The 12,008-nt window shown below is 43.7% G+C and overlaps 2 protein-coding genes across 2 annotated transcripts; one reads left to right on the top strand and one right to left on the bottom strand.

Annotated features, from left to right (window-relative positions):
- On the top strand, positions 1-5,957 carry LOC8084016 (probable LL-diaminopimelate aminotransferase, chloroplastic). The gene is made up of 10 exons (XM_002467966.2): positions 1-161; positions 245-330; positions 3,197-3,264; positions 3,358-3,474; positions 3,649-3,711; positions 4,167-4,271; positions 4,359-4,409; positions 4,590-4,910; positions 5,069-5,275; positions 5,350-5,957. The coding sequence occupies exons 1-10, from the start codon at positions 85-87 to the stop codon at positions 5,641-5,643; spliced, it is 1,389 nt and encodes a 462-aa protein (XP_002468011.1). The 5' UTR covers positions 1-84; the 3' UTR covers positions 5,644-5,957.
- Positions 7,667-9,769, bottom strand: LOC8084015 (probable xyloglucan 6-xylosyltransferase 1). Its single transcript, XM_002465355.2, has one exon. The coding sequence runs from the start codon at positions 9,286-9,288 to the stop codon at positions 7,948-7,950; it is 1,341 nt and encodes a 446-aa protein (XP_002465400.1). The 5' UTR covers positions 9,289-9,769; the 3' UTR covers positions 7,667-7,947.

Below are 12,008 nucleotides of genomic sequence, written 5' to 3'. Positions count from 1 at the left end.
CTCCGTGTCCCTCCAGTCGCCCAAGCTCGACGTCCCTACCCAGCCGCCGCCGCCTCCTCTCCTGCCGTCCGTAGAGCCGTCGCGATGGCAGCAGCCCCTGCCGGTGCCCCCGCAATCACCGCCTCATCCTCCTTTCTTGCTTCGCCGCCGTTCGCTCTCAAGTAGCCGACTCCTTCCCTTCTTCCCGTCGCAGCATGCGTTTCTTTTCCCCCGATGGTTACGTCTAACTGTGACTCGCTTCCAGGGCATCGACGACTAGCCACCGCCGACCTGCGGGGAGAGTCTCCGTCAACATCCGCTGCGTCAGTAGCCCGCCGGCCGTCGACACATGTACTATTGGTTTCCATCCAGTTCTTTGAAATTCATGTTTAAGCTCTAGACTAGTTTTCGTTTTAGGCATCCAATCTAATGCTTCAGATGCTATTTCGGAATATGCGGCAGTATTCTTGGTTGTGATACGCTATAGTAACTTCTAGGTTTTTTTAGAGTTAGAGGGCAGGATCGCCCGCGCCCTTTCATTTTCATAAAAGGCCTAAAACATTCTGTTACAGCACTTTAATAACTCCAAACCCCAGCACTCGCCAGCACCAGGGATAACTACTCAACATCCAAAGTGAGGAATAAAAGGAGCAGCAAAACAGAGTTTCGGAAAAAGCAAACTAGCACAAAAGCAGACCACCCTACTCGAGCCAGAAACAACTCACACTACCATTACACCATCTCCAAAGCAGCGTTAAACGGCCACCACCATGGTCGTAAAGACGACATTTCGCCCACCTCCATCTTCTCAGGCTGAGCAACACCCCATTCCATGTCCCTGATAGCTTCATCACCAGAGAACTTCAAGTGTCTTCCAGTGCTGCATAAGAGATCCAGAGCACAGTCCTCGCCGCAGCCTTGATTTTGTTCAGGAATTCCAGCAGCCGCTCTTTCTTTTCTGGCGCGCATAAAACCACCCAGTTCTGAAGAAGCCCACCTATCTGGAAGAGTAGCATTTCCATGCCTCTCCATTCAGCATTCTGAAAACAAATTTCATTTCCATGTTTCCAAATACACCAAAGCACCCCAGAGGTAATAATATTTAGCAAACCATGTTTCTTACTGCTAAGCCAAAATTTCCCTATTTCAACTAAGTTACCTCCCACTTTGATATTGAAAATCTCAGAAATCATTAACAGCACTGTTTTGCAAGTACACATTCAAAAAACAGATGCTGCACAGATTCTTCTTCTGAACAAAACAACAGTACTGTACATTGTAATTTCTAGGGGCGTAATCGAGTGGACGGATATTACCAATCTCATATTTCTTTTCATATTTTCTTTCGGATTTGGACTTTGGAGTCTGACATGGATAGCTATGGATATACAAATACGAATACGGATTGTCTTGATTACTATTACGAAAAAGTGTGTATCGAATACGGGACGAGTCAGGTGTGAATAATGTCAGTAATAAATATTTCTTCAGATATTGGGTAAAAACAACATTCACTGCACTAATTTGATCACTCCATCTTTTGCATTTTGCCCAAAAATTATTGATACATAGTAACATCTTTCTTGTGTATTTCCATGTACAATGTTCAATGTTTTCTGATCGGCTTATCGTTTCTAATCGGTCTAGTAGCGATCAGGACTATCAGGACGATTAATCGATGGTCAGGACGATTAATGGACCTCTGATCAGTCTAATCGTCTATATAATTGTCCAGCATATAGCAGGACTATATCATATATGTATGGTTTATATACCATCTTCATGCTCCCTCGGATATATATCATGATATATATATGTATGGTATATATACCATATAATCGGTCTCATCTTCGTGCTCCCTTGGACCCGCAGCCTCCAGGTGGGGAAGAGAGGAGGCGACCTTGCAGTTGGAGCAGAAGGGGGAGGGGGAAGCAGGCAGCAAGGAAGAGGGAGGAGGAAGCAGCAAGCAGCAGCAAACAAGCAGCAAGCGGCAGCGGACTGCTTGGATTGGAACTGGGAGGGAGTGAGATGCACGCTGCAGGCTCAGCTGCTCAGCAGATGCACGAGCAGCAAGCTCAGCAGCTGACGGCTGAAGTTGGGAGTGGGGACTAAGGAGAGAGAGTGGGGGTGAGGTATATAAGAGAAACCCTAATGGGCCTGGCCCAAATAAATATAGCCCAGGCCAAAAGCAGCCCATCTGCCAATTTAGCTCTGATCGGCCAAGAGGCTTGATCGGACGATTAATCACGGCTAATGAACGATTAATCGGACGATCAGGTTTCTGATCGAATCTTAGGCCCTAATCGAGTGCTAACTGCTAAGTACCAATAAGGATGATTAATCGCGATTAATCGGGCGATCAGAAAACATTGGCAGTGTTCCTTGATTATAATCTAATAAGGGGACTAACAAAGGATTGAGGGATTATAATCCATATCTAATGTGGGGTCCACAGCAACAGCATAGGGTGCAGGAAGCAACGCCCAACGTCTGAGAATTCAGGATGGGCTGCTCTTTTGTATAATTGTAACTATTTGTATGTTAGTCAACGTCTGAGAATTCAGGATGGGCTGCTCTTTTGTATAATTGTAACTATTTGTATGTTAGTCCTGGTATAATGTATAATATTTAAGTCTAAATGTTAGCCGGATATTGATTTGATATATCTGACTAAGTTGTCAGATATCGGATATAGGACGGATAATGGTTAAACTGTACTCCCTCCATACTAAAAAATAAAGTCGTTTTGGACATCGACACGGTCTCCAAAGTACAAATTTAACTTCTTATTTTATAAAATATTTATCGAAAAGTGATATATGTATATTTTTATGAAAGTATTTTTTAAGACAAATCTATTCATATGGTTTTCACATTTCCAAACTCAACAACTTAAAGGTTATTCATGATTTATATTCCCAATGTTTGACCCAATTGCCCAAAACGGCTTCATTTTTTTGTAAGGAGGGAGTATTTGTATTTGGTATCCACAATAAATAACCATATTTGTATTTGATATCCAAAGAAAATTGCTGATATCCAAATACTATCCCACCATTTTCGGATGGATGGTCAGTTGGGAAATATCCATACCATTTATACCCCTAGTAACTTCTTGTTTGGTCGATGTTGCATTCGTTAAGGAGTTGCATGAAGATGTTGTAGGAACAGAAATATGAATATTGTTTGCTAACATTTTCTTTCTGCTGTCTTGAAGCTTACAAGACTAATGTCCCGCGCAATGCTAACATGGCCAAGCTCCAAGCAGGATATCTGTTTCCTGAGGTTACACATCATTCCCATCTTTTCCTTTTGTTACTGATGCTATTCTGTTGGAGATTTGGCTTCTGATATTATCAATTCTTGACTATTGAGCAGATTGCCAGGAGAAGAGCAGCTCATTTGCTGAAGTATCCAGATGCCAAGATAATAAGCCTTGGGATAGGTGACACTACCGAGCCCATTCCAAATGTCATAACAAATGCCATGGCAGAGGTATCTTCATGTCAAACTACTGTCCTTTCAATCATATATATATTCAACCCACAAAAACATCCAAGTGTTCCAGTACTTTCAGTTTTATGGTTGAAAAATCACTTATGCATTTGTTGCTGCTGAATATCTCTCTTACAATTACATTATTTTTTATCTGTCTATTTGTAAACACAGAGAGCACTTGCCTTGTCAACAATTGATGGCTACAGCGGTTATGGAGCCGAGCAAGGTGAAAAGGTACCTTGTGGTGTTATCAGCAATTTTCATTGCATTAACATGCTAATTCAGATACTTATTTAACAGCTATACTGTGTGAAGCTTTACATAAATATATTTCATGGAGAAATTTGGATACAAGATTGGTTGCCTTTTATTTAAAAAATATTTGAGGCAGATTGACGATCTGTTGATTAAAGGATAACTGTTTTTATCTCCTTACTGTTATGATATCTGATTCTCTAATTCATAATGTATTAATTTTTAGTTTAAAGACCAATCACATAAAATCCCTCTGATTAATTGTTGTTTCCTTAGACTTATCCTTCCAAATGCTTGCATAGTTGCACATTTGAATTACTTTGCTTACATGAATTAATTTTTAAGTTTTCAATCATATTTGTAGTTTTCTCTTTGCTCTGTTCTTGTATAAGATCCTTCAGCGTCATAAAATGTCGTGCTGATTGCTAATGCAGAAACTCAGAGCAGCAATTGCTGCAACCTACTATGCGGACCTTGGTATTGAAGATTCAGATATTTTTGTCTCTGATGGTGCCAAGTGTGACATATCTCGCTTGCAGGTACCAAAAAGATTTGACTCTTCCCTTCTTAAGTTTACAATTCATTTTAAATTGTTTGTTAATAATTTTCCTGATTCAATATTACAGGTCCTTTTTGGATCTAATGTGACAATTGCGGTCCAAGATCCCTCATACCCTGTAAGAGAACTCTTGAATTAATTATAACTCTCAGTTACTTACACTTTCATATTAATGATTCTAAACTTATGTGTGATGATTGTAATTGTGATATGTTGTTTTGTCATATTACTTATGGATTAACTTCTACCATTTTACATATTGTCTATTGAAATTAAAGCAGGCCTTTCATTTTGACAGGCATATGTTGATTCAAGTGTTATCATGGGCCAAACTGACTTATATCAGCAAGATGTTCAGAAGTACGGAAACATTCAATACATGAGATGCAGTCCAGAAAATGGATTTTTCCCTGATCTGTCAACTATCCCTCGGACAGATATTATTTTCTTTTGTTCACCCAACAATCCTACTGGTGCTGCTGCATCTCGGGACCAACTGACCAAATTAGTAAAATTTGCAAAGGACAATGGGTCCATCATTGTCTATGATTCTGCTTATGCAATGTACATATCAGATGACAGCCCAAAGTCTATCTTTGAAATTCCTGGAGCAAAGGAGGTAGGCAATATGTTCCAATATCATACTGCATATTGCAGTGTTTAAAATGTCTTGGTCGCATGGTTATCCTAAAAATTACAGTGCCAGTGCTATGAACACCGTATTCCCCTTTGTAAATAAAACTGCACCTTTTTCATTGTGGTTTTGTTTATGTGCAGGTTGCTCTTGAGACAGCGTCATTCTCGAAATATGCTGGGTTCACTGGTGTCCGTCTAGGTTGGACTGTTGTCCCCAAGGAGCTCCTTTTCTCTGATGGACATCCAGTTGCTAAAGATTTCAATCGCATAGTCTGCACTTGCTTCAATGGTGCATCAAACATTTCACAAGCTGGTGGTTTAGCTTGCCTCTCTCCAGAGGGTCTGAAGGTAGGATTCCTGGTTCTTGGAATTCGCATATTGCTCTTCTACATTGTTTGTTTTATCCAATTGTTCCTGTGCAGGCTATGCATGATGTTGTTGGCTTCTACAAGGAGAACACTGAAATAATTGTTGACACATTTACATCACTTGGATTCAACGTGTATGGTGCGAAGAACGCTCCTTACGTATGGGTGCACTTCCCTGGCCGCAATTCGTGGGACGTGTTTGCTGAGATCCTGGAGAAGGCGAATGTGGTTACTACTCCTGGCAGTGGATTTGGACCGGGTGGCGAAGGCTTTGTGAGGGTCAGCGCATTCGGACACAGAGATAACATCATTGAAGCTGCAAGGAGATTAAAGCAGCTGTACAAGTGAGCACCGATGCTGCTTCTGTGCCCTCGAAAGATGGTATCAATAAGAACACAGCAGCATTTCGGACACCAAAATTCGCTCGCTGAAGCTGCTAGAAGATGTTAGAAGTGAGAACATGATTTTTTTGGGAGCATGATTTTCTTTTAGTAGGCTTTCGTGTTGTGTACTACATTCAAACCATTTCCAACTCTAGACAATGCTTGTTGTAGTCCTGAGACTCTTCAATCACTGGCGAAGTGTTTATCTCGTCTGTGTTCGTTTTTGTGCCCTGCTGTTGCTGTTTCTTAATCCATATCAAATTATATGACGTTTGACCACTCGTCTTATTTAAAATTTTATGCAGAATATTACTTCTTTTGTCATGGTTTTGTTTATTAATAAAAGTTCTTCAAAAATAATTTAAATTTAACTATATTTGTATAAAGTTTTTGAATAAAATGAGTGGTTAAACTTGAGATAAAAAAGACAAATATCTTATAATTTGGAATGGGGGAGTACCGAATGGAGTCGACACGTTATACACGCAGAGTACACGTAATTGATTAAAAATGTCTCAAATCGTTTCTTTGCATTTAAATAATTATTACTGGCGGTGGTACACCAGTATCTATGGAAGTTGACCATCTAGAGAAGAGGATTCATTGGAGTGAGAGCCCTAATTACCTCGGCATGGAGAGAAGCGAATCGTTGACCTCGCAGGATCAGTTTTGTAATTTTCCTGACACAGGATGCTGAAGAATCATATAGTTTCCAGATCCATATGCAATTTTCTGCAGCGATGTTGTTCACACTACACGGATGCGTAATTCTGCTGGGATCCTATAGAAGGCAGCATGATAGGCAAGCCAATGCCCGGTAAAGGAAAGACCATAGTATCTCCAGTTATTTGCACAACCCACATTAAGAGCAGGTACAATAATGGACTTATAGCCAAGCTCATGCTGATGTGGAGGAGAGAAGAGAGGAGAGAGATGATAGCTTGGCTCTTATGTAAGCACCAAGCTGGGCACGGATGCATAGGTAGTAGTGGGCCCAAATAGCAAGTGTTGTGAGAAGGAATAGGAAAGAGAATGTGTTTTAGAGACAAGTATGAAACAACTTATTGTATAACTTGACTCTAATCACTTGACTTATAGCCAAGCACTTGGCTCTATTATTGACCTTGCTAATATTGGTAGTGATTCCATCGACAGTAGCAATCAATTTTGAAACCAAGGAACTGGTGTCACTTCTGACAACAATACCAAAGAAGTCCTGCTAGGGAAAAAAAAAAGGGTTCTGGACCCCGTGCTTTCCAGAAAACAAACAGCATCATGCCACTACATTGACTACAACCAGTTGCATTACACTGTGAGAAACGCTGTTAAGGTAAACTCGTCACGATGGTAATGGAAGCAGGAAGCTTGCAATACAAAAGTCAGCATAATAGTATTTCTAGAAGAACAATCTTGCCCAGTATGATAACAAAATGCATCCTGCAAGCTTTTGTTTCTTCATGTTTACCGGAGTTTACATCAACAACGAGTACAAAAAGAATGGTATGCAACACAAAATATTCAACAATGGTGAGATGCCTTAACCCAGTTACAAAGCATCCATCAACCAAGAACCAAGTTCACATAACTCCACAGTTAGCCATCAATGTCAATGGAAGATGTTATCAACAAGGACAACATAATTGGCTCAATGGTGGATAGCATCAATCCCACTTAAATAATATATATTGGATAAGTTAAAGATAAAGCTAAGGACAAATCATGACAATGGAAACTGAAAGTAACTCCCGCCTCTGCATAATATATATAATTTTTTAATGAGAAATTTGAGCTTGTATATACACCAAAACTGTATCTAGGAACCCAACAACCACTAATAGTAAGGCAAAGAAGAGAGCAAAACAATTGGCTCACAAGATATGCTATCCTATCCTGTGAAAGAAGACACCAATATCACAAGAATAATTCCTTCGAGGCTTGATTTAAGGACACCTACATGGTACTGGCACACATAAAAGAAATCCCCGCAATAAGAGAAAAACAGGAAACTATATTGAAATCTATCATGGCGACCAATAACCTGAGTCCATCCATTTAACTCATTTCTACGAGTGTAAGACATAACTTATGCCAATAAATAAACATAACATCATTTCTCCTAATACCTCACATTACAACAAAGATATCCATCCCATGATCCCAACCCAAACTTCTGTTACCACCAGATTCTACAAAAAGAACACTTTGGATTTAGACCCAACAGGATCTAGAACGAACCAACAAAATAACAAGTGGAATTGTACTCTAATTATCATGTGGAAGTCTTCACAGCCTTGAATGCCGGATGAAGCAACCCAAGCTCATCCTTTGTCTCAAGCGGGTTGCTGGTCTCATTCCTGATCCTCTTCACTCTCCTGCTTGCAAGTGACTTGTGAGTGAATCCATACATCTGCAAGATCTGGTTATCACCAAAATTGAACGCACGATCCATATTCTTGAGGCATCGCTCGACAGGGTAGTCTCCAAATTTGCCACATGGCTTGCACCCGACAAAGTGTGTGACGAGCGGCCACCGGTGATCGCCGAGCCCTGGCTTGTAATTCTCAAGCATCTCCTCATACCTGTCGACCAAGATCCCCCAGTAGCCATGAAGGTAGTACCCATTCTCAAGGTAAACCTTATCACCCCACTTCTCGCGCTGCGTTGCGAGGATGTACACCATGGCCGACTGATCATCGGCCTCGAATACTGGCCGATCCTTCAAGGACTTGGTCAGCACTTTGCCAGCCTCAATGCGGACAGGGCCCTTTGGCCCCATTGGCGCCCAGGTATCCAGCATGTCAAGTGACCACTGGCAGTTGCGCAGCAAGAAGCTGCCGGTGTTTAGCCCAATCCAATTCTTGTCGTCGTAGACCATCTCGTCCCAGCCGTGCATGATCAGATTGTATGGCCCGTAGCGCTCCCAAGGGAGCTCGAATGCCATGTCGGTGAACATGGCGTCAGAGTCCATCCACCAGATGAACTCGAACTCCGGGTGCGCGAGGAGCAGCGCCCGCAGGAGCGGGAGTTTGGCCCAGAAGCCGGCCATCTCGGCGTCGAGCAGCGCCATGTTGTAGAAGACCTCGATGCCGTGGACGCGGCAGTAATCCATCTTGTTCTTGATGGACTTGAGGAGGTAGTGGTCCCCGACGGGGTTCTCGCAGGGCTTGGGCGAGGAACCCGTGACGAGCAGCACCCGCGGCTTGATGTCGTTGAGGAAGGGCGGCGTCTCCGGGTGGCGGCGGTGCCAGGCGGCGCGCTGCTCGTCCCAGTCGGAGATCTTGGGGCCCAGCGTGTAGGGCGGGTCCCTGAGCGTCCTCGGCGGCGGGTCGGGCTCGTCGTCGCGGCGGACGGAGGAGGAGGACGACGTGGTGGTGGTGGAGGCCCTGGACCTGGCGTCGTGGTGCTCGGCGAGCGCCCGGTGCGGGTGGGAGACGAAGTGCTGGCGGAGCTCGATGAGGTCCTGCTGCGGCGTGCCGAAGCGGCCGGCGCCGACGGTGCCGCGGAGCACGACGACGGTGAGGAGGAGGCAAACGACGGTGAGCTTGGCGTTCCGCGCGAAGCGCTGGATCTGCCGCATCCGGCGCTCCCCGACCACCCGCTCCGCCCACATTTTGGCCCTCCGATCAAACTCTCCCCGTCCCCTCCTTGCAACCAACCCAACCCAAACCAAACACAGGGACAGGGGGAGGCGAAATCGAAATGCAAGAGCCAAGAGGGGACCTAGCCGGACTCGGTGCGGCGGCGAGCAATGCGGCCGCCGCGGGGCTGGAGAGAGAGTGGTAGAGGGGGGGACGAGGCGGAGGAGGAGGTTTTGAAGCGCGGACGCGGAAGAGGAATTAATAAGGGTGGTGACGGTGAGTGGTGCCGGCCCCGCCCGCACGCCCGCCCGCGAGTGAGCGCGCACGTTGTGGGGGGAGGGAGTCAGGGTCAGGGAGGCGCGCCTCGGGGAGCGGATTGCGTTGGCTGTCTGGGGGAGGTGGGCGATGGATGGGGGAAGGGAATCGAAATCGAATCAACCCCGCCGCAGATGGGGGGAGAAGGGGGAGGGGAGGAAGAAGAAGGCGAGGAGAGAGAGAGGGAGGTGTGGAATGAAGCGGAGCGCAGAACGACGCGGACACGAGATGCGATGCTTCTAGGACACCTTTTTCACCACCCCCGCTGTCGCCTCGCCTGCCTCAACACGGTTGGTTAATTAAGGAATTGATCGCTGTTTACCTTCTTCTGGTTTCCCTTCATGCGGTGGTGGGTCCATGGAGAGTGGGCCCCGGGGGAACGTGTATGGAGTACAGGCACCATGGAGGTGTCGGTTAATTTGTTTGGATTATTATTAATCCGTTGATTTCCGTCTTGACTGTGGCATGGAAAAAAACTTGCCGAGTTTGCAGATCGATTGATGGGTGTCGGGTTTTGACTTTTGATGAAGTTTTTAGCGTGTGGGGCAATGCATTTTACCGTGTGACTTGTCAGAACTCAGAACCAGTCGGGGGCATCTGTGTACTACTCCTACTTTTCGTAGTACTACAAGGAAAAAGAGCAATGATGTTTACAGTCATGGATGGCGATGGCGATGGCGATGGCGTTCAACTAAGCCTTTTCGCTTGTCTTATCAATTATATTTTTTCTAACGGTTAGTAGTGTTTTTTCTTATAGTAATTTCAGCCATCAGACTAGCGAACAGGCTCTGGAATTGTCAAAGCTCAAAAGTAACGTGCATAGGAGTACTACGTTACAAGTTTAAAGTAAACTTAAGTACAACAGTTTATAGATGTGTTGCAGTGAGTATGTAGCGTTGCATGGAAAATGACTTGCTGCGATGGAGACGCGCAGCGGAGAAAGGCTAGTAGCAGTGGGCGGCCATCCCTATTCGCTCGTTTGCTCGGTGGCAGCCAGTTGTAGACAGGCCAGAGAGGGAGATTGCGCCTGCACATGACGCGGTGACTTTTTTCGCCAACGTCTAGATGACAATGACAAATCTACCCTCGTCTCCATCTGGGCCCACGTCCTCCGGCACCCTGCTCCACGGTAAACTTCCTCTCCACCCACCCCGCCGACATGTGGGTCTCCATGCCATCCTAGTCCCACTTGTCACCGGGGAGCAGAGTGCGTGTTCTTGGCAGTACTATGTACAGAGTGATCTGGGCGTGTCGGTCGTGGAGCTTTCATTCACTGCTCGTCAATTTGCTTAACGGTGATGCGACGGCGAGCAATTAAGGGACAACCATGATTTAGAACTCGCCATTAGGGGGTTGTCTATATCAGCAGATTTGGAGTTGCTACAGTCCCATAGTCCAAGCCTTGTTTAGTTCTCAAAAGATTTTGCAAAATTTTTCAGATTCGCCGTCACATCAAATCTTTAGACGCATGAATGAAGTATTAAATATAGACGAAAATAAAAACTAATTGCAGAGTTTGGTCGAAATTGACGAGACGAATCTTTTGAGTCTAGTTAGTACATGATTGGATAATATTTGTCAAATACAAACGAAAGTAGTACTATTCCTATTTTGCAAATTTTTTTGAACTAAACAAGGCCCCATTTGTTTATACGTTTTCGATCTGGGTAGGTGTGAGCGGCGAAAATTGTATGCCTAGTCACGTGACATCACCTTGACCGAGAGCTATAGATGTACATTCGGGAAAAAAGTAACTATATAATTTATGTAATTAAAGTTAGCTTCATTTTGAATTTGCTATGTCCATTTTTACACATCATATTATATTTGTCCTAAATTTCGCTTTTACTGAAAAATTATGTCTGAAAGTACTGTTTGCTGATTTGCTGTGAAAGAAAAAAACACTATTTGTTCGTTGAAATAGTACAACTCATAAAACAAGCGAACAAGCCTTGACTATCTATTTTGAAAAAAAAGATGTTATAGTTTCATGACACATGAATTATATATTGTGAAAGTATTTCTTATAGCGAATCTGAAAACATAAATCTTTTGTGATAATCGATATAATTCTATTTATTCAAATTGATGGATGGTCTCTTTAAGTCTTTAACTAGGTTTTTATTATAAAATATGATTAGTTTAACTATGTTTATTTGATATCATAAATGTTAAATTTTTGTATATAATTTGGGTTAAACTTTAAATTATTTGACCTCTTGAAAAGTGAGAATTATATTCTGCTATCTCATAAATTTTGGCAAATCAATGATAAAAACTCTCTCCAACAGTTTGCTAAATATGTTTGCCAAAAACCTGGACTTGCTATCCTACTCATCCGCGCGCGGACTTCTACACGCGCGGACTCGCCGCGTATCTCGTCCGCGCGCCGTTCGTTGCTGCGAGTTGCTGCCGTGCTTGCTGGTGCCCTGCTGCT

Source organism: Sorghum bicolor, chromosome 1 (assembly GCF_000003195.3).
Source record: "Sorghum bicolor cultivar BTx623 chromosome 1, Sorghum_bicolor_NCBIv3, whole genome shotgun sequence".
NCBI classification, from domain to species: Eukaryota; Viridiplantae; Streptophyta; class Magnoliopsida; order Poales; family Poaceae; genus Sorghum; species Sorghum bicolor.
The sequence above is the reverse complement of the archived record's forward strand: the minus strand, read 5'-3'. Positions and strand labels throughout refer to the sequence as shown.